Source organism: Squalius cephalus, assembly GCF_949319135.1.
Source record: "Squalius cephalus genome assembly, chromosome: 11".
Classification (NCBI taxonomy): domain Eukaryota; kingdom Metazoa; phylum Chordata; class Actinopteri; order Cypriniformes; family Leuciscidae; genus Squalius; species Squalius cephalus.
The window spans coordinates 10,024,313-10,049,460 of NC_137132.1; the positions used below are offsets into that span (position 1 = coordinate 10,024,313).

At 37.9% G+C, this 25,148-nt stretch overlaps 1 protein-coding gene across 6 annotated transcripts in view; it reads left to right on the top strand.

Annotated features, from left to right (window-relative positions):
• The window catches only part of npas1 (neuronal PAS domain protein 1), an 80,781-nt gene extending 56,223 nt beyond the window's left edge, over positions 1 to 24,558 (top strand). For all 6 annotated transcript variants that reach the window (XM_079885722.1, XM_079885723.1, XM_079885720.1 and 3 more), the window contains 9 exons: positions 2,993 to 3,060; positions 4,854 to 4,943; positions 13,872 to 14,046; positions 15,768 to 15,880; positions 17,184 to 17,380; positions 18,020 to 18,126; positions 18,665 to 18,812; positions 20,169 to 20,281; positions 20,373 to 24,558. In XM_079885722.1, coding sequence (XP_079741848.1) covers positions 2,993 to 3,060; positions 4,854 to 4,943; positions 13,872 to 14,046; positions 15,768 to 15,880; positions 17,184 to 17,380; positions 18,020 to 18,126; positions 18,665 to 18,812; positions 20,169 to 20,281; positions 20,373 to 21,340 — 1,979 coding nt within the window. In that variant the 3' untranslated portion in view covers positions 21,341 to 24,558. The remainder of the gene's footprint in view (positions 1 to 2,992; positions 3,061 to 4,853; positions 4,944 to 13,871; positions 14,047 to 15,767; positions 15,881 to 17,183; positions 17,381 to 18,019; positions 18,127 to 18,664; positions 18,813 to 20,168; positions 20,282 to 20,372) is intronic.
• Positions 24,559 to 25,148: the final 590 nt, after the last annotated feature.

A 25,148-nucleotide genomic window follows, 5' to 3' on the forward strand; every position in this document is an offset into this window, starting at 1 on the left:
CTATTGTCCATCCATCAGGCAGTATGGCTCCTGTCAGCCCTGCCCTATAGCTCGACTGCATCACTCACAGCCCTGTGGGAAGACCCACGGTGTTTGGATGAGGGGGGTTGCTTGACTATTCAATCGTCAACAAGCATGTGACCCCCAAAGACGAACAAGCAGTGCTCTGTGTACCCACAAGTACTGAGTGGTGATCCCGCTTTCTGCGCCAGACCCCCTTTTCAGGCCTCTGAATGGGACAGACTCATTGATATTCCAGTGAGGGGACCCCATTCTTAAAGTGCCACTGAGTTTTGGGGTGTGTAGTTTGGGTGCAGGGACTGAATTATTTTCAGTGTGTTCTAATGTTTAAATGTGCTAATGTTTGTAAAAAAAATTTTTTATTTTATTTAATTTTTCTTCAGTGGAAGTCAAAAGGAGCTATTTTGTGAAATGTACTGGCTGCTCCTTTCCACATGAAAATAAAAGGGGACAAGGGCTGTTCCAAGAATGACAGAAAAGCACCATAATAAGTATCATAAAAGTGGTCCATACAACTATATTAAATTATATTAAATTGTGTTTTTTTGCGTATTAAGGACTTACAAAAGAGAGGAAGATTATCAAATGAGTAATAATGACAGTCATACAGATTTGGATTCCCTTGTGAAAGAGAAGTGTGCTTAATTTTATTGAATGTGCACTTGTAGTGTACTTCAAATAGTACATTTAAAAAAAAACTGTAAAATTAAAGGCCACTTTAAGAGAGTACACTTTCATGACTGTTTCTTCACACTTACGTTTTAAAAAGTGCACTTTACGTCAAATGCAAAATTTTACTTTAAAGTACGTTTCAAATAATTGTTTTAATATTTTGTCGTGCTTTAAAGAAGTCCACTTATTTTGATGTGTTGACTAATATACTAAAGCACAAGTACTTGATTTTAATTTGATCTATAGTGTATTTAATTCAAAATTAATTTATTGTAAATGTACTGAATTGCAACATTAGCCCCGCCCTTTTTCAGCACTTCGCAGTTTGCATTTCCACAGCATGAAGGTAAAATCTTACGGATTTATGAATGAACCACTCGTTTTAAAAACTTCCCAGTCTACTAAATTTTATTTTGACGTCTGCTTCAAACATATCAAACAATACTTTGTTAACTCGACAATAAGTAAATCCACCAGCTAATTACTCTTCGACAGCGATGCCATACAAAGCTTCTGCAAAAAACAGAAGATCAAAACACAACATTCTAAGGATTTTCCGTGTTTGTTTCTCTGGCACATAAGGTCTATAAATGTGTAATTACAAATATTTTTAAATAATTAACTTACAAGTTTACATAGAACATTAAAGTTTATTTTAGTTGACCATAAATGCTTATCAGTGCATTTGACAGTAGACACATTTCAACGATTATAGAAGTTATTATTAAATTATATATAAAGATGTACTTAAGTCCTACTTAAGCGAGTAAAAAAGGACTTTAAAGTTAAGCTAACTGCATTTAATATAAATTTAAACTATAATACATTGTCATTTAATTGCACTTAACATGCAGTTAATTGTCTGAAATTAATCGCACTTTAGTATATCCTTATATATATATATATATATATATATATATATATATATATATATATATTATGTAAGAGATAATCCACGGCTAGCTAAACACTTTTACCATGGTCATTTGCCAGCATTGACAAGTTAAAGCTGTTATTGATGTTTTCAGCACAATATTTGCCCGGAAGGGTAAAATTGATGGTTATTTTCATCAGTTACGGCTACAGTTAGATCTAACATTCTGTCTGCTTTGAATCAGACACAGAGAAGTAGTGCGTAAGATTACATTTATTTGAATTAATTATTGAGAAAGAGAGAGAGAGAGATTCATACATCTATCTGTTCAGCATCTCTCTCTCTATTAGGCTAGAAAACAAAGTGATGTAACCCCCTCGTTGCTAAGATATATAATGTAGCGAAGCTATTTTTATTACTGATAGTTAAACTGACTTGGAACTACCTGTGCATTAAACTGTTTTATTGCACACCTTCCAGCCAATCGGAATCGAGTATTCAGACAGACCATGGTATAATTCATATTATTTCATAGTATTTCATTTCAGTAGTAATACTCTTTCTAAGAGGCTAATTCTTTGAGTGTGTTAAAGTGTACTTGTTTTTCACAAGGGTTGACAAGAATGTGAATAAATGGCATTTGTAGGTGTGCTAGAACTAGACCTTTCATTTCTGTATCTGTTCACGTCGCTTTTCTGAAGGTGTGTATTTTGTCAGGCGAACACTTGAATTGTGGCAGGAGTACCACGGGAAAAAGGTTTATAGAAGTGAGCTCACAGTCCGTCTTCCGTTTAGTAGCAACTCAGACAAACGCTGTCATCCTCTCAAAACACTTATTGATTGCCACAAGCATCCTAGCCACACACACACACACGCACACTCGCGCACGTCCTGCTGTGAGTGCAGGGAATTTCAACTGGGCTTCCACAGCGGAAGATCAGAGCGAGGCATGTTTGAAATGCACCTCGAATGTCATTTGTGTGATTTGTAAATTTGTTTGTTTTGTGATGACAGGCGGCCCAGGATGCAGTTGTGTGCTGAGGATGAATTAGCATGTCTCTGTCTGTGTTATCAGCCCAATAAACCTCAGCGGCTCTGACGTTCGCTGTCTTTGATAGTCTCTCTGAAATACCAGTAAAGAACTGGGAGGGTGTATTAACAGCTGCTTAACGCTATTATCAGCTGTTTCCTCCTGTAGTAACCAAAGAGTGTGACTGTCAAGATGTGTCAATGTTTGAGAATATTACAGTTGTTCTGCTTTGTTTTGTTAAAGAGTTTGGAACTCTTATTATTATTATTATGAATATGTTTGAGAGTATCATCACAGTAATACAACTTTTAATTTAAATAGTAAAATGACAGACGATTGGCTTTAAACAGCTTCTGAAACGTGATTGCATTTTTTATTTCTTTTTTTTTATGCAGTACGAAGAACAAGTCATTCGTTGGTCACTGACATATTTGAACAGCACATGGGAGCTCATCTACTGCAGGTAAATATGAAAATAAACATGAGTTTCATTTATGTGCATTTACAGATATCAATGTTAGTCATGTGATGTGCATCTTTTTACAGTATACTATGTGACTGTTACAATTAAATTATTATTTGCTGCTTAACATTTTTGTGGAAACTGTTTACAACACTATTCAAATAAATGCTGAAATTTTTATTTTAAAAAAGTAACATTTGATGATAATAATAAGAAGAAATGTTTCTTGAGTGGCAAATCAGCATATTAGAATGATTTCTGAAGGATCATGTGACACTGAAGACTGGAGTAATGATGCTGAAAATTCAGCTTCGAAAACATATTAAAAAAGAAAACAGTAATTTCACAATATTACAGTTTTTACAGTCAAATAAATGCATTTTCTAATGCAACTCCATTCATGCATGCAATAAATGTCTTGTGTCAGAACTGTTTTGAAGTCGCTTTTGCACATATGTCTTGTTGTTTAAAATGATGAGCAATATGCCATAAGTACTGGAATTTGGCTGTCTGACTTAAAAAAAAAAAAGAAAGGAAAAAAAAGGAGTAATTTGTAAGATAATTTTTTTATTATTATTAGAAGGGTTACCTTGAGAAAAAAAGTAAAATGTTCAAAGAGGGACGGCGCTGATAGAAATCAAATTAAAACTTCTGAAAATCCTTATGATTCTTTGTCTCGTCTTCTGTCAGTAATAACTACATAATTGCGCTTTATTTCCAAGATTCCTGTCATTCCGGTCCACTCTCATTTGCATAGTGAACTCGTCACTTGCATAAATTACCGCCGCAACAACATCAGTCGTTCTCAACTAAAGTGCCCACTCTGCTTCACTCGTGCCTGTGTGTTATTACAATTAATATTATTCTTTAAATGAGTCCTGTAATTGGGTGACTGTACGCTTTTTATCTGCCAAGCGCTGTTCTGGTGTACCAGTGTATTTTGAAGTCAGGGGAAGATGTTGTGGTTTCTGTCTAAATCAATTTGATTCTTCCCTCATGTTGTTTTCGCTTTGAAGTCGATGCTTATGTCTACAGCCATAGACTTGATTCCATAAAAATCTTGAGATTTGTTCAGCAGTATTGATTTTTATTTGTTGGTTAGTTCTAGTTTAAGTTTGAAGTGTTACACCACAAAAATGTTAACGGCATCTCTCATATTTCTGCGACGCTGTATAAAACAGCATTCACAACCAACTTTACATCCGTAAGGTGACATTTCTAAGTGAAAGATGATAATTAATGAGGGGAAAAAAATGTATGTTATCCTTTAGGCATTACATCATGAAAAGTGGTGTCGATATGTAAAAAATAATAAAATAAATTGAAAATAAATGGGTCTGATGACATTAGCTGAAGAAGAAAGTAATTTCAATCGATTGATTTCATATTGACATTAAACGATATATTCTGACTGGCTGTGATTGTGTAGTGTTGTGCAAAACTTACTTTTAGGTAGGACAGTCAATCCTTGTTAAAAAGTACTATGCTTGTATTGCATGGACTTCAAATCTTAAAAGCATTTGTTGTTGTTTTTGGAAAATCTATACATGCAGATAATACAATATTAATGAAATAAGTTCACTTAAGTGTACTTAGAGTACATTTTCATGACAACACACTTGAGTGCACAAAAGTGCATTGTGTAATAATGTCAAATTAAGTTTTATAGTGCATTTTAAATGTTTGAATAATCTGTTGTCATGCTTTAAAGAAGTACACTTCTTTTGATGTGTTGAGTAACATACTAAAGTACATGTAAAGTTTCAGCTACAGTTGTGTTTTTCTCTTTGCAGTCTCTGGATGGATTCGTGTTCGTGGTCAGTCAAGAAGGCAGATTTCTGTATATCTCAGAGACTGTGTCCATCTACCTTGGCCTTTCACAGGTGAGACGGAAATGCTTACACAGTATAGCATACTTTATGCTTAGGCTGTTAATTTAATGTGTTAATTTAGTGCAACTAACTATTATGGTAACTCTTCAGTGTCGTTTATATGTTTTTAACAAAAATGCTTTTAAGACACACCATGTGCAAATTCATAAGTCAACACCATTGCTGAGTATTTTCTCCTTAAAACTTAAGTGAACCAAAGACAGTCTCAAAAATATTGTTTCCTACCGTCAGAAACATGTAACTAATCTCGTCAACGTGCGGAGTGGGGCTTTTCCACAGTGAGCACAAGAACATCTTTAAGAAGGGACAGGAAAAATAGTGTACAGTTAGCAACATAGTGGGTGAATTATGTATATGATGTATATTACGATGTTATGATGAACCATAGGCTTCGATTTCGGTGGGGACGGTGGGTAGGTAAAAGTTTGTACCCACCACTTTTAACTTAACGTCCATAATAATTGGACTTTGGGTTCGATTTTTTTGACAGTTTTCAGTGGTTATGAGGAGCAATATGAGAGAGAAATTTGGTGATCGGTGTTTAGGTACATTAAACCACGTAAAGCTTTTTCACGTTAGGACTTGTATATAAAGCCCATGAGAACCGTGGGGAGTCAACCCACAGCCGCTCCGCTGCTCTGCTGAAAATTTGAAGCAGAAACGCTTAGGGCCCTATCTTGCACCCAGCGCAATTGACTTTGTACACCGACGCATGTATCATTCCTATTTTGCACCCGCGCACAGCGGACTTTTCCCTCCACAGACGCACGTCGGTTAACTAAGAAATAGATTTGCGCTCCCCAGGGCGGTTCAGCGCAAAGAGATAATCCACGATAATAGCCTCATGCTATTTTGCAGGTTTAGAAAACAATTCCGCCACTGACCGAAAAAAACTACCTTAAAGTCAGTGGTGCGTTGCGCATGTTATTCATATGCTATTTTAAGGGCGCATGCTTGGCCATAAACAATGTAGAGTGCACAACGCGCACTTTGATTCTCTCATCTACACAGAAGCAGCGGTTTTCATTTTTGCAAATCGTACATTATTACGATAAATAGATAGATAGATAGATAGATAGATAGATAGATAGTTTATTATAAAAGCATACATCTAGTTTACACATTTACTATCATTCGCCTGTTTAACCTAAGTTAATTTGGGTGTGTTTCTCCATCCCCAACGTCCCTGACGAGAACGTCGGTCTCCTCGGCTGTGAACCGCTCCTGGCGTGCGCCTGGCAAATCCGCCGTTATAATAGGAATCCGCTATAGAACAAGCGCGCCTGCTTTTAAAGGGAATTTGAGATGTCGCTCTGATTGGTTTATTTCACGTTACACCCAAACCACACCTATGAATAATGAAGCTACTTCAGACCAACCCATTTTAGATTTGCTTCGGGCGCAAGAGTCATTTATCCCGCCGGTATAATAGCAACAGCACCCAAGACCCGCCCACAAAGTTACTTGCGTTTTGCGCTTGATACTTGCGTTTCAGATCGTTAAAATAGGGCCCTATATGTCAGATTACGTCCATAATTTGACTTTTGGTTCGAAATTTGACCGTTTTCAGTGGTTATGAGGAGCAATGTGAGAGAGAAATTTGGTAATCATTGTTTAGGTACATTAAACCACGTCATATCATATTGTCAACATGGTACTTATGAAGCAGAATAGTGGGTCATAGTCTAATGCTTTTTGAAAACTTAAGGCTTTCTTCTTCATAAAATGAGTCGGACATCATCACATTTTTGTATACATTTTTATTTATTTACATTAGTAGGCTACAGGACATCGTCTTTCAAAACATGACCTGTGCGAAAGAGAGAAAAAAAATGAATGCGTCATTGTACCCAGAACTTCTGAAAATGCACTTCCGAATGCATCTCTGTCCCCAGCACATTTCAAACCAAACTGACGCCCATGTGATGAACTGTATGCCTTTCTCCACTGACATTCAGTTGTTCAAAGTGTTTCTAAGGATGCTGAGTTTTAGAAGGTAACTGTCTGACGCTGAGATGGCGAACGGGAACATGGTTTGTGTAACATTAGCAACACACTATTAGCTGTTTGATAATGTAGTCCAGCCAAAGGCTAATCATATCAATTACCGTTATGTGCCCGACGTATAGAGCAATACATAAAACACATTAACATTCTGATACATCGACTTATAGACGAGTCTGTATAATTCACTCTTCCATTTCTTCTTCTGAATCAGTTTCTGGTTCAAACATGTACGGCTGAATTAAACCAATATTTCCACTTGGCACTGTGTGTCGGTACAACAGACCGAGTGGATCAGGTAGTCTGAGCTGCTTTGAGTGGAGGCGGGGACCAATATGCATATTCATGGTTCCATGTACTATTACATTCAAGCTATTTAAAGGCATGAAGAAATTATTATCACAGGAAAGAATGTTTAGATATGTCATTTTGATTATCGGAGATTAGTTATAGAATTATTGACTGCAGGAGGACTTTAAAAAATTGCATAATACATAATACATTTTTATAAAAATAGATGAAGCGCTTTTTGTGTGAAAGATCATTATGCATCTAACTTGGACAAATATTGAAATATGCAGTTATTGTTCTAACTGTTGTGTAACTAATTTGATCGAAATCGGAAATCGATTGACAGTTTATGCTAGTTTATGCTATAAAACCCCGGTGATATACTTTCATCTGTGTTCATCTATGGTTGTGTTTTTTGCGTATTGTGAATTTCCCTGTGTCCCTGTGCTCATTTCTCCAGCTCTCTTCCCATCTTGAGCCTCTCGCCTCTCCAGGTGCTTTCTCTCTGTTGATTGCCTGTGGCCTCTTGTACAGGGAATGTTAAGTCCTGCCATTTCACCCAGATGCATAAATAATAACAGTAATTACTCGCACAGCAATCAAAGCATCGCTCCAGCGAGCCGGGGTCTGTCTCGGGAACAAATCGATAGACATCTTAAAAGCCACATTGATTGTGTGGCAAAAAAGAATACACACACACACAAACACACTCTCGGATGGGTCTGAGGGGGGATGGGAAGACAGATAGTGAGTTTAGGAGGGAAAATAGATGTGAATGAGTTTGGATGGTTGAGGAAAACAAGTGGAATTGTGAGTGGTCAACCCTTTTATGGGCGTCTTGCGGTTTCATTATTGACAAATTCTGATTCCTGAATACCTGCACAAGCAGGAGGCATATTCAGAAGAAGTTTTCAATGCTCACTGCTTACAGGGAACTACCCTCTAAAGGTGCATCACATTAGCATATTTTTTGTGAAATTTCACAGGCAAAAATAGGTCCATTGTCTAATGTCAATAGTGTAGCGATGTATGAACCTAAGCAGGGTACCTGGTCAACACACCGAATTCATCTAACCAACGTCTGCGAAATATGTGTGGGGAAAACCTTCAGCCTCACACCTTTAGGCAGCGTCCAAATTGAAAAAAATGAATTCATACATGACTTATTTTGGAACAGTTCACAGAAAGAAAGAAAAACATGCCACACAAAAATACTACAATGTGCTACTTACATGAAGCGCACAACTCTTTGACGTTAGCATGTTACTAATCGATTAAAAAAGTATGACAAAAGTAATGTATATAGTAGGGGTGTAACGGAACACAGAAGTCACGTTTCGGTACGTACCTCAGTTTTTGGGGTCACGGTTCGATACGAGTTCGGGAAAACAGGAAAAAGCATCAAAACCAATTGTAGGTTTCTTTTCATTTATTCTGACCAGACAGTAGTGCAAATTACAGTTTGTTCCACCTAGCAGCATTTAGTCCCCCCTGAGGTAGTTGGTACAGTACAGCCTCCTTTAGTGTATTAAACACTAAAAATAAGATAAGGAATTGTTGATTTTTTTACTCTAATTTATAGATTGACCAATGATGCACGGTAAAAAGGTGTTTAGAATCACGAGAAACATCAATTCAGTCAAGTGTGCTTTTACGTGTCTTGCTAACAAGTGGCTTAATGGGACTATAGGGGTTGTTTGAGACATTAAACATCATCAGCCGAACAGGTAAACCCATCTACTCACTAGTCTGCACTCTTGCAAACTATTACATCTCAAACTTTTAGTGAAAATGTTTTTTTTTTATAAAGACTGAAAGAGTTGTCGGAAGCTTAGTGGTGGTGATGTTGAAGTCGAGCAACCGTGGTGTAGTTTGTTTATAGTCTAAGGCTTATTTCTGGCAATTGTATTTAGGCTTAATTTGGATATATTTTAAATCGATTTTTGGGAGCGGCAGTGGCAATGTGCTGATTTTTGTTTATTAATTAGCGTAGTGCTTTATCTGATCATGCACCTGCCTAAAGTTTTTGGATGTGCGCATATTATTTTGAGTTAATTTGCGAAAATGATCTTAATTGACAGAACGTATCATAAACTTTTGCTGATCACACAGCTTATTTTTTGCGACAATCCAAAAGCCAATAGAAAAATCCTATTGGGTTTCTGTCGAGGGAACCAGTGTGATGCTAACTTCCAGGTTGGTCTACAAAAATATGCCATCACTGCAGCTCTCTATTGTTGTCTGGTCGAGTTTACACGGCCACGGTCCTTCAGTCCGGTCTCTGTCTGGGTCTCTAAAGGTCAACACGGGAGGAAATACATTAACTGTAAGCACAAGACCCCACTTGTTGTGTCAGAGGTCATGACACACCATCGTAGATAGAGCCATCCCTTCTGGTTAATCCTTGTGACCTCTCGAAAAGACAGTAGGGTTCCTTAGGCGGATTACGCAGGGTCAGGAACCTTGAAAGCGGGATGATACGCCTGCTTCCAGACTGCTTGCCCTACAGAAGCCAAAGCTTCAGGCCTAGATGGAGGTCTAGGAGCTTAGCCCCTCGTCTCCTCTCCACGGCCAGAGCCACAGCATCTGGGAAATATGGAGGGGTGTATGGGGTGGGAAATTGATCCTAGGCTGATTAGTATGCAGACCCATCACCTTGCCTCCTCCCCATCTCTTCCTCCTCCTCGTCCTCTTCTCTTGCTCCTCTCCCATCAGTCAGAAGCAGACTGAGAGAGTGTTGTGGACAACTGCCCGGACGCCTCATACATATTAAATCCCAGCTATTATTTATATCATGTCTTTCTCTTGCTCTCTCCCGCTCTCTCTCTCTCCCTCTCTTCTCAACCCTCTTCTTAACACTTACCAACAACCTTTTCTCACTTCTTCTATTTCTCATTCCTCTTTCAACATCTCTTTGAGAAGAGCCTTTCTACTGATGTCTGATTTTCAAACAAATTGTTCTTTTGGGTTCTTGTTATGGTTGTTAGGATGTTAATTTTATACTGTATAGGTAATTATGAAATGATGAAATATAAGGATCTATATATAAAAAAAAAAATACACACACACACACACACACACACACACACACATATATTTATATTAACTCTTTCCCCTGCCAGCATTTTTGAAAAAAGTTGCTATAGTCAGCGCCAGCATTTTTTTATAATTTTCACTAGTTTCATGGCCCCCAGAATATTTTGTTGTATGAATATCAAAATATGCAATATATAATACAGAGCCTCTTCTTTTTAATAATACCCAAAAAATTCTGTCAATGTGGGGAAGCGTTGTCTCATAAATGATGGAAATTTCCGTTAATGGTGTGGGAAAAGTTAATAATTAGAATTATACAGTATGCATCAATATAATATTATTATTATATTATAATATAATATAATTTTATCTTGGGCTTCCTTTTAAACTCTTGCCGCTGGTTGATTTTTGGGCTATTTTTGATTGGCCATTGTGGCTAGTTTTGTTGCGCAGACGTGGCAACTCTGGTCATTGTACAGTACATCGACATGTCATAAGAAGAGTGTCCTACTTGACATATATCCGGAAAAAGAATTCATGCAATTGTTCCAGCCAAAAATAAAAACGTAAACGTTTTTAAAATAAAGCACTTTACTGATGTTTAGATCTAACAATTGCTCTGTCAGATCAATCACACATCACAAGTTATCTAGCTAGCTTTTGAGCCACTGAAATGTCTTACCTGTTCACCAGAAAAAGCCATCTCTGCATCAGTCTTCAATCCCTTCAGATCTATGACGTTTTGTGTGTGTGTGTATATATATATATATGTATGTGTATGTATGTATGTATATATATGTATATGTATATATCTATATATTTCTGTGTTGAACCATGAGCACGACTGTGTCAAGATAAACACAGTTAAGCTTAAAAGTCACATGCATTCTTGTCCATTTCACTGCATCTAGCTGATTTTGAATGCAAGAACGCGTCCAGTGAACGGCCCCTGACACGCTACTACAGGCCACCACACAGGCAACAGCACAGAATAAGCAAGGAGCCGGTCACACAGGACGTGTTTTTGTTTTCAAAAACAGCAAGATGGAGAGCAACAAAATGGAATATAATGCAGGTGTCTTGAGATCTACTTTTTAAAGTTTCACTGTTTGGACATGACATAACCTCTTAAAATGCAATGAAGTGGATACCATGGGCCATTTTAAATAAATGAAAATTAAAAGATACATTTTGAAATAAACAAATTTCAGTTAGATGGACAATATTTTTATATATAAAATGAAATATTTATATAAATATAGAACCTATATAGAAAATAAAGGAAAATTGCAGGTTAAATTAAAGAGAATTTCAGGACAAATTATTACAGTGTTGACTCAAATGAATCAGTGTTTTTGCTTTTTCCACAGTTACATTTATTCTTACAGACCCAGTGTCCTCCAGTGGATCCTTTTAATTGAGATTTCCCAAAAGCTCCTTCATGCACCTTTGGTGTCTACTTGCTTCCAAAAATCTGAGATCCCATCAGCGCCACTCCAACAAGCTAAACATCCCTCTCCAAGGCACTGTGGATCAGATTAAGTTCTCCAAGCCAGACCACCTGTCTGCTGGATTTACCTCCACCTTTACCTCTCAATTAGCCGACACTGGCTTAAAACCCCAGACTCTTCTCAATTCATCCCTCAACTGATCCCCAATTACACAGCCCCGCTTTTCATCCACCGCCTCCTTTCTGCTCTTCCCTCTGTTTGCATGCAACCTGCCTTGCACACACACATTAGTGTCCTTGACGGCCAGCGGAAAATCCTTTAAAATCCCTCCGTAAATGGATCTAATCCCATAATAAATGGCTGTGTCCCACAGACAAGGGTGTGAGGGAGAAACCGGCCTTTTATCAGGATACTGTAGAATGAAATCTGACCCACACAGATTACTTTTTTTTTATAGATCCAGGAGTCGCAGAAATGCAAATTAGACCATTTTTAACCCTTACTAGTTAAGTAAGGTGTTATGGGAATATTGTAAAAAAAAAAAAAAAAAAATGTTATCATGTACTCATCTTCTGGATCCAGTCTTGTATGCCTTTTTCTTTTGTGCAACACAAAAGGATCTGTTTTGCAGAATGTCCAGGCTGCTCTTTTTTCAAACAAAGAAAGGTCATTCCCTCCCCTTAAAAGTAACATAGAAGTCCATAATTATGATCATTCCTGTAGTCTTCTAAAGCCATAAATATAAAATAAATGTGCAAAATAATATGAAAATACAAAATGCATTTTAAATATTTTTTTTTTCTTTTTTTTTCTGTCACTGCTGTCAAATCTCCTTCATGCTTGCAATTTTTTTTTTTTTTTTTTTTTTTTTTTTAAATCACATTATGTTGTATTGGACAGTGGTTCATAACTAGGGGGCCTCAGCAGTCTTCCAAAGCGTGCCTCAAGATAACTTGATTTAAAAAAAAAAATATGTTTAAATGTAATTTATTCTACTTGCTGCTTTTTAGAAATTGTATAGGAAACTCAAAACAGCTGAGCTTCACAAAACTTAACACACCAACCATGTATAGATTTAACAACGTTATAGAAATTAGTCAAAAAGTCCAAAGGGACAAAATAGGCATTGAAATAAGTTAAAGCAAATACAGATCAAGATATTTCTTAGTTTTTCTTTGAAGAACCAGGATTCCTACTTTCTTGGAAAACCTGGATATATGACGTAGCTTAATTTTAAAAGTGTGATTTTTAGACCTGGAGAAGGCATGTGAATTAATACAATCTTAAAAATCCATAGGCAATTTATTATGAATACACATTTTTCGAGATAAGCCAAACTCTTAAGTATTTTAGCATGTAGAAATTGACTATAAATATATTTTTTAAATCCTCATCCTTGGATCTTATCCATTAAATCATGAACAACTGGAAGAGTCATGCAAATTCGTTGTTTAAAAAGAGTGTGAAGGTTAAACTGAAAAATTCTTCTGTAAATTAAATTGACAGAAACTAGGAATGTTGGGCCCCTGAATATTGTAGTGAACAATGGGGGGCCTTGGAGTCAAAAAGATATTGACCATCTTGGTCCCCTTTCCACTTTTGTTTGTATGGTAAAGAGCAGCTTGGACATGCTTTTGTGTTCCACGGGTGGAGGAAAACTGATTTGAATAAATGATGACAGAACGTTTTATTTTTGTCTCAGCTATTCCTTTAAGAATGACTTGTAGGTTTTTCTTTTGTTCATTTTTATAACATTTTTGACTCTATTCATGGTTGGTGATTTAAGTTTTATGAAGCCAGCCTGTTTTGAGTTTCTTACACATTTTGTAAAATGCAGCAGGTAAACTATTAATTCGAGGTCATGGTACACTATAATTAATGTTTTATGTGTAGCGTTGCTTTTATTTCTCTCTGATGTTTGCTTCCCCAGTGTAAGGGTTTAGGAATATGTGTGTGCTTGTGTATACTTGCGCATTACATATGTAGGAATAGCTATAGACGATCTTGTTTATTTATTTTTTCAAGGTCTCTCATTGGTTGTTAGCCAATATGTTGTGATCTATGTCATGTTTCTTAAATGAATGTTACTCTGTATTGATCTGTGTGCATGTGTATGTATGTGTATCTGCCTGCTCAGGTGGAGTTGACTGGCAGTAGCGTGTTCGATTACATCCACCCTGCGGATCATGTCGAGATGGCAGAGCGTCTTGGCATTAGGCCACACCTCCGAGCCGAGGCAGGCTGTCAAACGTCCCATGAGAGTGCTTCAAGCTCCGCCTCCGCATCTTCACTGGCTGGCACTCCAGAACCAGGTAGCTTTATTTAACTTATATTTTTCCTCAATAGTTTGGTACTTATGGAGACTCTAAGTATATTGTAACTTTTAGAACTCAAATCATATAATGAAAATGCGCAGCAGTAACTTTTTATCGTCAATAAGATACAGTACATACATTTTAACACGTGATCACCCACATACACTATTCAGTGTTGGCACACCAAAACCCATCAGATTTTGTGCTGATCCTAGGTAGAAGACCAGCTGTTCTGCAGCAAAGTGCTGTTTCTCATTGTCAAGAGGGTATTTGCATAGAAGGCTTAAAGCACAGCAGCAAAAAAACACTTGTTTAATTCTAAGGGTCAGAGAGAGGGTGGAAAAGGACTGTGAAAAACAAAAATATCACTGCTTTGGGTGCTAAAAACCTTGACCAATATTATAAGTGGGCCACAGGAAAAAAATAATTATAGTTCTTTCCTGCATATTTCTCAACATTGGTTGTTCTGAGCTTCACCAACCCGAACTCATTAAAAACATAACTATTTATGTTTTGGCAAATTCATATAAATTTGAACGAATTGAGTTATTTGAAAACTAAATATATATATATTTTTTAAATAGAAGAAGAAAAAAAAAATAATCATGAAGGTCCATCCCTAACATTAAAGGGTTAGCCTAGTTCACCCAAAAATTCTGTCATTAATTACTCATCCTCATGTCGTTCCAACCCTGTTAGACTTTCGTTCATCTTCAGAACACAAATGAAGATCTTTTTAATGAAATCTGAGAGATTTCTGACCCTCCATTGACAGCTACGCAACTACCTCTTTGACGCTTCAAAAAGTTCATAGAGAGATCGTAAAACTAACAAATGAAACCAATGAGGTTCATTCTCGTGTTACGCAGCACGTTTGAGCTTCAGCAAGAACCAGTGAGGTTCATTCTCGTGTTACGCAGCACGTTTGAGCTTGTGCAAGAACCAATGAGGTTCATTCTCGTGTTACGCAGCACGTTTGAGCTTCAGCAAGAACCAATGAGGTTCATTCTTGTGTTACGCAGCACGTTTGAGCTTCAGCAAGAACCAATGAGGTTCATTCTCGTGTTACGCAGCACGTTTGAGCTTTTGCAAGAACCAATGAGGTTCATTCTCGTGTTACGCAGCACATTTGAGCTTTTGCAAGAACCAATGAGGTTCATTCTCGTGCGTCAAGCATGTTCGGTTGAGCTTCTCTTTGTTTGCTGATCAATGTTTATATGTGAAAAAAAGACTAAATTAAACCTGTTCATTTTATAAAGTGATCGAGTCTCTTCAGAAAATTTGGACTAAACCACTCAATTCATATGGATTAGTTTTACGATCTATGAACTTTTTGAAGCGTCAAAATATTAGTGTCCTACAGCTGTCAATGAAGGGAGAGAAATCTCTCAAATTTCATTAAAAAGATCTTCTTTTGTGTTCTGGAGATGAATGAAAGTTTGGAATGACATGAGGGTTAGCACATGATGACAATTTTCATTTTTGGGTGAACTAACACTTTAACCCTCAATGGAACATAAGCAGATCGTACAAAAACGTACAAATAAGATCGTAAAAATGAAGAAAAAGAAAAAAAATCACCAAAACATAAACTAGTTTGGATTTGCCATGAGAGTGTGCTGGCTGTCCAGCTGTTAACTTTTGTTGTCATATCAGATCTGTGGACTGTGAAATATTGTTCAAAGGTTCATCTTTGTGTTGTGTGTTTTCCCCTGTAGCTCCGTCCAGCCCCTGTTCTCCAGTCAGAGAGTTTTCAGAACGGGGCTTCTTCATCCGGATGAAATCCACCCTCACCAAGCGTGGCCTCCATGTTAAATCCTCAGGCTATAAAGTGAGTCCTTCATGTGGAACTTGTTACATGTGTGAGGATTGTAAAATGTACAACAAAAGTAGGATTTCTGTTCACACCAAGACTAATGTTTCGTGCAATCTTAATTTGAATAAACGACTGTTAATGCATCTGTTCAGAACGGTGTGAACATTCGCATCCCATCAAAGCGAGAGGATTTTTTTACAAAGAGGCGTTCTAATATCTTTTCCATCGCACTTTGAAACTGGAAAAACTGGACAAACCAATAAGATTTGCGCTTTTGGTCACATGCCCAGAGCTGCTGCTGTTGCAAAACTATGGCTGTCTGAAATCGCCCCTTATTCCCCTCATTCACTATTCCCTACATTACTCCACTAAAATAGACTACTTGATGGAGTGAATGAAAACGAGTGAGTGAATTCGGACACTGAATGCTGGAAGGGCTGCCGCTTTTGCATAGTTTGAGCTTGCTGTTGACTAATCATTTGAAACTTAGCAAACTGGCAGCTCCAGTAGTAATGAAAAGATTAATCTTGAACTCTGTCATGGTAACTAACTATGTATAAAACTTAATTAAACAATTTAATAATCAATAAAAAAGGAATTGGATGCATGGATGATTCAGCTGCGGCGCCATCTTTTGGTCAGATGCGGGAATTCATTCGCCGCACGACTCTCACAGTGCATTATGGGTATTTTCTAGCCGTTGAGTGTACATCGGTTGTACACTCGTTATTGCGGTGCATTGTTGGATTAAATGAGTGCACTCGATAACGTCCACTATGGTTTCGAACACCACAAGAAATGGCTGTCCCTTCAAATAGTGCCTTATTTAAGTTTATAGGGGGCAATTTCGGACACAGCCTATGACTTAGTCTCTTTACTTTTGTACCATATTTTCCATAAATAAAGTTGCACCGGGTCAAAATTGCATATTGTTAAAAGAAAAAAAAGTACAGATTAGTCACAATGGTGTTTTAAGTCACATTTTATTATTACATCCATGTAAAATACTGGTAAATAAAAATAGTGTTTACAAACATTATAAAATTGAAGTTCCCCTTACCCCATGAATATATTCTTGTTCTGTATACCGTTAAATATAAAATATTAAGTATAAAAACTTGGCATTCATTTAAACAACAAATATTATAAACACCAAGCCTAAACGAATTTAAAGCGAAACTGAATGTGAGGAGAGATTAAAACTGAAGCCCACAAGGGCTTCAACACTGTTTGACTAGAATATTAGCATTTAATAATTTTTATGAGTGTTTGAATGATTTCATAAACTGAACTGCTCATTTAATTCCGGTGAATTCAGGTGATTCATGTGACAGGTCGGATTCGGTGCCGGCCAGCCCTGGTGCCAGGCTCCCCCCGCCCCTTGCATCGGCCAATGGGATTGGTTGCTCTGGCGCACACGCTTCCGCCCTCCACGCTCAATGAGGTGCGCATGGAAAGTAACATGTTTGTCTTCCGCGTCAACATGGATCTGCAGATCAGCTACTGCGAGAACAGGTAACCTCCCAGCATGCCTTTCAGTCTCAATTACATCATCTCTAGCTAGTAACTACCTTTGCCAGAGTGTTTGCCCTTAATTATTGTAAATAATAACGTGTACCATATTTGATTGCATAAACACTGTGTCCCAAGCCTGTGGAATAGAATTGCACTACATGGCCGAAAGTTAAATTTTTGTGCACTCAAAATTCAACTTTTTCAGTGTCTGTGAAGCAAACTGACATTTAATAAAGTAAACGATAGCACTTTATTTTTCAGTCCTGTTCCGCTTGTACATACTATGTACTTATTATAGTAATTGCAATAACTAGGTACTAACCCTGAACCTAACCTGAACCCATGTAGTTACCCTTATATTACCCAGTACTTTGGAGTAAGTACACGTGCTGTAAAATAACACGTGCACTTAATAAATCTGCCATAATAAATGGAAGTAAGTGTTGTAGAGAGTCACTCTTAAGGCCAGTTCACATTGACAGCAACTGTTGGTGTCTGTCCGAGCTTGTTTTCGCTGATTGGACATGTTGAATTGTCACTTGTCGGGTCGTGGAATGTCTGAGAAGTGACATACTGAGGTATTGTCTGTCGGTGAAGTGTGAATTGGCCTTTATATGTGTCCTTGTGTGGGTTTTGTAGGATTTCAGAGTATATGGACCTGAGCCCAGCTGAGGTGGTTGGCCAAACCTGCTACAACTTTATCCATGCGGAAGACCTGGACACCATCAGGCAGAGCCATGAAGACTGTAAGCCTGTCAGGATTTGTGCTAGCTTTTTTTCACCTCCCAATCAAGCAAATATTTATATTCGCAATCTTGATAAACTAAAATAGCTACACAGCTCTCTCAAATTTCTTTTCTTTTCATCATTTTCTTTTATATTTATTTTATTATAATTTGTAAGTACGCATTTAATGTCATGAACTTGATCACGCTTTTGGGTTTTATCTTGTCATAATGACCAACAAACTGTTATCCTGTAATGTACTGTAGGACAGATCAGGAAATATGAAGATCTTTTGTGATGGTGGCAGCATAAAATGAATGGAAAAAGAAAATAATGTTTGTTTGAACTGGTCAACATTTAAAGAACAGTTGTATATGTTTGGGCAGTTTAAGAGCCTGAAGCTGCTAATTACATTTTGACAACATCGCCCCCTAGCCAAATAAACAAATTGTGTAACTCTTCTCCACTTCCAGGTTTAAGAAATGTATTGTGGTTTTCAGATATTCAACCCTAATATTTAATCTGACTCCTTCAGTAATTATTTCCCTTCTCTCTTAGTGCTGCGGAAAGGGCAGGTTGTGACTAGGTATTATCGGTGGCTGCAGAAGAGAGGAGGGTATCTGTGGATTCAGTCCTGTGCCACCGTGTCCATTAACCACAAAGCGCCCCATGAGCGTAACGTCATCTGGGTCAACTATGTGCTCAGGTCAGCTTCTTAGTGACCTTATGTATTTGTGTTTTTGAGTGTTGCGCTACAGTATAAAAAATATGTTAATGTGATGAGAGTTTCCACAGTGGCACTTGTAAACGCTCTTCCTCTCCATCTGTCTGCAGTAATCTTCATCACACAAGTGCACACACGTTCAAAGAAGTCAGACAAAAACAAGAAAAAAATTGGCTGAATTTCAGTGATAATTGGACTGGTGATATATAATTACACCAAATGGATGTCAAAATTTTCTGGCTGAATGGTGTTTTAGTTAATTAGCTTTGTAATTACGATAGCTAATTAACTTCTATAGCACCCTGCTGGAGTCATGTTCATGTTCAGAAGGGTTTTTCTGGTGTGTGTGTGTGTTGGAAGCGTTATCACAAGTGAGTACATCTCATTCCACACTGTTATTCTCTGTGAGGAGGAAACTCTATTATAGCTATGTTCAAAAATCTTCCTAACCATCATGAAACCTGTGACTGATTTGGAACTTTCTACATAGTGAGCAAAGGTCATTTATTGGCACAAAACCAAGTTCTCATGCACAGCACGAGACTCGGTTATGTTTACAATTTATCCCAATAGATTTTTCCATAAGCATATGTTGCTAAGCCAACAATGATTTAAGTATAAAATACATAAAACACAAATTTTGGGTCAAATACATCTATTTTATATTTATCTGTCTGCCATCTTGGATATTTTTTTCACTGACTTTGTTGCGAAACATTTTCGGATTCCCTTCTCAATATCACTGCCATATTTATAGAGCACAATTAAAAACAACAGTTGACCAATTGTGCTGTATGATGATTTCAAAAAAGGAAGACAAATGCTGGACCTAACATAAACTACACCAAGATGAGGAAAAACAACAACATATAAACACACTGTGTAAGAGGTTGATACATGAGATTCTGTCTTTTTGACAAACAAGTCATTTTAAAGTTGGAGGAAAAAATAAAATGTATGCATGCATGGGTGAATCATTGCCAATAAGAGCATGTCATGCCTACTTTAATGCTGTTGCCTATCTGTTGGAAAAGCCTTTGTGTTGGGAGTGTCTATATGATGCCTTAAAGCGCTGCCTAGGTAGGCAGCTAACCTAAATTTTGGAACAGGACTCACTATATGAGGTATAGTTTGAGGTATAGGTATTAGTATATCAGGCACTATATGATGTATAGGTATTAGTACCTCATATAGTGCAACCTCCTGTTGTGTGATTCAGCCATACTAAATAATTGGAGAATCACTGTTAACCTGTGGCACAGGGTTTAGCATTTAGACTGTCAAATGTGTAAAGCTCCCTAAGGTAAACTGCTTGCACTCTTTTATCTGTATTTTCAGTCGAACAGAGCTGGCAGACATGCCTCTGGACTTATCACAACTCCCAGAAAGCCTGAGGGCAGAGCGGCTTCAAGCAAGCTCCTCCCCACGTGACACCTCTCCAAAGGCACAAGGTATGCTCTTAGCCCCACACACAATTATCTATCCAAACACTGGTAATAAGCTACTCAACAGCCCGAATCAGCACACTTATCTTTTCTCCAGGCTCCACGGCGACACAGCCATTGAAAGGCAGGTCTGAGACAGACCACAAAGGGAAGGAACCCTTTTCGCACACTGCTGCCAGCCAATCAGAGAGCACCAGGAAGAGATCGCACCAGTCTGACCCTGAAAGTGGTCCTCCCGAGGCGAGGAGGCGGATTGAAGTGTTTCGTCAGAGAGAAGACAGCCCATGTACCTCCTCGGACCAAGCCAGCGACAGCGAGGTGGAAGAGGACGATGAGAGAGTGAGCGAGTGGGACCACAACCCCACCAGCAAACGGGTGAAGAGCGAAGAGGGGGCGCTGAAACAAGGCAATGGGGCCAACGGAGCAGGTAAGATCCACAACGGCCGCGCTGTGATCCAGCACCTTAAGAGCGTGGTGACCAGTTCTGGGTCGAATATTAAGACTGAACAAGAAGTGATAGGCACAACTCTAGGTGCAGGTTCTGGGAGGCGCTGGAGCCAACCTCAGCACAGCAGTGTAGGAACCAATGGCAGCAGTCCACCTTCCCAACCTCAAAACCCCACCCCGACAGAAGCTCCATCCAAGGGTCTGTTCAACCCCCCGTCCCCGACTCTGTCTCCACCCATCTTAGCCTCGTCCCTGCCAAGAGATGAACGGTCCATCCACGGAGGGCGCGCTCCAGACTTCGAGCTCCTGCAGAGACTGACTGCGAGTGGGGCTGCGGGACGTGTGCTCTTTCACCCCCTGGCGCTTGGCCCACAGGGGCCTCAGAGTCTCTACGCTCCCAGCACCATCCGCTACGCCCCACCTGAGATGCCTACAGCTCACGCTGACGGGCACCACTCGGACCATGTGGTCAAAACTCCCGCTTTCTTTCCCCACCTGCAAAGGATCGCGTCTCTGCCTCCTTTTAGCGGCTTTTCTCCAGCCGAACCCACCTTTCCTCCAACTCTGCCCTTCTGTATGAACGGACTGAGGGGGGCGGCAGGGACAGACGAGGATTGAGGGAGTAAGACAGAAACAAATATCTAAAGGAGAGGCGGAAGTGATTGTAAAGGACAGCACAACATTGAGAGAGGAACTACAGAAGAACTTGAGGTTTGTCAAACAGTCTTCCCAGAATCCTCTTTCCTGTTATTTTGTTAGTGTGTCTTCCTCTCTCTGGACAAGCAGTCAAAGCCATACTGAACATATGAAGGACATCATGCAACTTACACAGAGGGGCCATCGTTGAGGCCCAAACCATTGGGAATATACAGGACCGTCATTGGGTAGGAGGCTCTTTGATGAGGAGCGCGTTGCGCGTACTACTAACCTACTTGGCCCCCAGGACATGGGCCCACCTATATATTTTTTTCCAAGTCCCAATGAATTTAAGAAACCACACAGGAATATGCAAGTATGGACAAAAGTAGCATGGCGGCAATTCCCAAATAAGACATTCCTAAGGAAACAATACATAAGAAAGCACAGTCCACAGGTCCTTGACTGACAGAGGGATCGCAGTGAAAATAAAGATTAGAACTTTTGAACAGCGTAGAATTTTCATTTTTGTAAAAAAAAAGAATTGTCTTTAAACATCTGAAAAAAAAAAGAATCACTTGAAAAATGATAAATTCAAGGTCATAGCCATATATAGTCAACACCGAGTTGAAAGACTTCATGCGTGCAAAGGCCCCAAAAGATTTTTTTTTTCTTTTCCCACTAGTCATGAGAAAATATCATGGCCTAATCTTCCTATAATAAATTTGGGGGCTTTTGGGGGGTTGTGGGCGGGGTGGGTGTGGTTAAGTGTGTCTATTTGTCATGTATCATGTCCAAGCACTTATAGTATATTGTTGCATACACGTAGCACTTCATCCATGGCCAGACATTCTAGTTCTAAAACCACTGGAATTACGTTTACAGCTTTTGTGGCAGAAATGTGGGGAAGATTCTGGGAACCGAAGTGTGTAGAACATTGCCTGTTATATAAAGGTGTAATGAAAAAATAAAATGCTCATTGGAAGAATGTCATGAACCCTATTAATCCCAAGTCACATTTCACTCGAAAATCCAAAGTAAGAAATTATATTTTGCTTGACTTATGATTTTGTGGCATTATTTTAATGTGAATTAAGCATATTCTCTCCAAATTCTCATTGCTGTAGTGCTGTAGTTTTTTTTTTACTGTAATACAGTTAAAATTAGTATTACAGTAATGATAATTTAATGAAAATCACCAATGAGAATAATGGGAATTACAAAAAAAATCTATTAAAACACCAATTTGCATTAAACATTGAAAATTTGACCCAGTTTTCATTCCCTCGGGTCATTTTGACTCCAAACTCATTTTATTATTTTTTTTTTAATTGAGTGTTCATTGGAGGGATCCAAGACCTTAGGACCTTTGTCGCACTTGAACCACGAATGCGCACAATTTTTTTTTACTTGATTTGAGGAGTTTGTGGTTGTAATAAAAAAAGAGTAACAAATCCTTCCCTCGCATGTCAATTCAAAGCCCTTATGAATGAATGGAATGCGAGGAATGCTCCAGTATACATAGAAAAACCTAAAAAATGCTCAAAATACTACAAATGCTAAAACTTTTCCAAAAAATTATGTAATAATGTCTACATGTGTATTTGAAAGCATTCTGAAGAGATAAACTCAATAACTGACTTTAGGACCCAGCGGAATAGCTCATTTGCTCGATATAGTGCTATAAGGCCATCTAGTGGCAAGAGTCATGAAATATCATGTTATATATTTTCAGCAAAGACACCAAAATTGATCCAATGTGAGATATTTTGAGTTTATGCATGGTTTTTTTTAGGTTATTTTCAATCCAAGTTGAAAGAATGCGAAGAATGTGCTTAAATATATTATTTATTGATAAAACTTAATTTAAAGGTACATAAAATAAAAAAATCTCCCCCAAAAAATGCTTTAAAAAATATCAAATAAAATAAGAAATAAGAAAAAAGTATAATTTTAGGGCTTCGGGTCATTTTGACCCGCGAGGGAAGTATTTGTTACAGAATGCACTGAGAGGATAATACCGCAAGGAACATGTTCCTAAATATAGGCTTTGTAATAAAACCTAATGAAATATGCTAATTTTCTACATGCAAAATGTAATTTAATTTTTTGTCTTTTGAGTTTGGGATTAAATGTGACCTGGACATTGTAGGATTTTCCCCTTTATGTAAAGCTGAGGCACAGGAGCTCTGTTCTCAAATCTAGTGAAGTGCCTAGCATTGCAATGCATCTTACGGGCTCCTGATGTGAGGCTGTTCCATAGACAGTAAAACTGAGATACCTTATTTTGACCAGATTCTAAGATAGCATCTCATTTCATTGTGGATCCCAGAATACATTGCAGCAATATTTGTGCACACAGTATATTCTGTATGTATTCTTTGTACCCATTAAAGTACTGTTAGCAACATGCAAACATCAAATGACTGGAATCAATGGCGAGGCAGTTCACTAGATTATGGAACAGAGTCAGGGTGCCAAACAACAAGGTCTATGTACTTTACAGGCATAATTATTATAATATCCTAATAAAAAACAAAACTGGAATTAAACCAAGTTAGTACTTTATAAACCCATAATATGCCTGTGTTTAATTCTACAAAAATGTGACTAAAGATCCAGAGCTAGCTTTCTTATACATAGGTATCTTTCACAAGGATGGACAGATGACATAAATTTCAGTTCCTTTCAGAGTGCAGTCACTAAAATAGTTTTATGAAGAAAAATATGGATGTTGTAAGTGGACCACAAAAACAATATCAAGTTCTGGTAACTCATGAAACCACACTGAAGATAACAGGACGTGGTTTAAGCCGTAACTAATTACAAGAGGGCAGATACAAGCTTCACCATGTGAACATTTTTCTTGGTTTTTCAATTTCTTGTGTATGCGGGTTTCTCTGCCCATGCAGTATTTGCAGATATGATGGTTTTCAGTAGCATTAAATGATATGAGATGGTTTTTATTTGTATTTGTGATTGTGTATGAATGTGTAAATAGTTGAGAGCGAGAATCAGTCGTGAAACATCAGCACATGAGTTGGTGTTTCTTTAACCTTTGCCATCACTGTGACTCTTAACTTCTTTATGATCAGATGTTTGTGAAAATACAGCGCCATGAGCTTTGAATGAAAATGATACACTGTAAAAAATGATTATTATGATAATCCAAACCACAATAATAAACTCTATTCCAATAATGGAGCATTTCTTTGTGCCATGTCATTTTGTTCTCTGCATATTCGAACTCGACCCGCCAAGATGCATCAAGTTTGATGTCAATGTCACCAAATGCCAGTGGTTCATGAATAAAGAAATTAAAAGGGGTTTGGGACGACATGAGGGTGAATAAATTATGACAGTTGAAACAAAAAGTAAAATTATGTTATTATTTACTGATGTTCCAAACCTCAGTTTACGTTACACAAAAGGATCATTTTTGACAAATTTGTACTGGTTGCTCATAGTTTGGAAAATATGAATGAATTCCCATATTCTGGTCACTCTTTTTACAATGAACTGGGACTAAGACATCCAAGCTTCAAAAAAGCACCACAAAGGTCATAAAGTGTTCCATACAGTAGACCAGTTTTGTGAACCAGATCAAAAAAATTAATTCAAAAAAGATATGACTCATTTGATCTACACAAGAATCATTTGTTCACAAATCATACATCACTATTTTTGCACCAAAGAGGAGGATTTTAAGAGTTTTAGAGAACAACCACAACTTAAATATCACTCTGATTCTCACACAAAGCAACCATATAACTTCAGAAGACTGGGAATA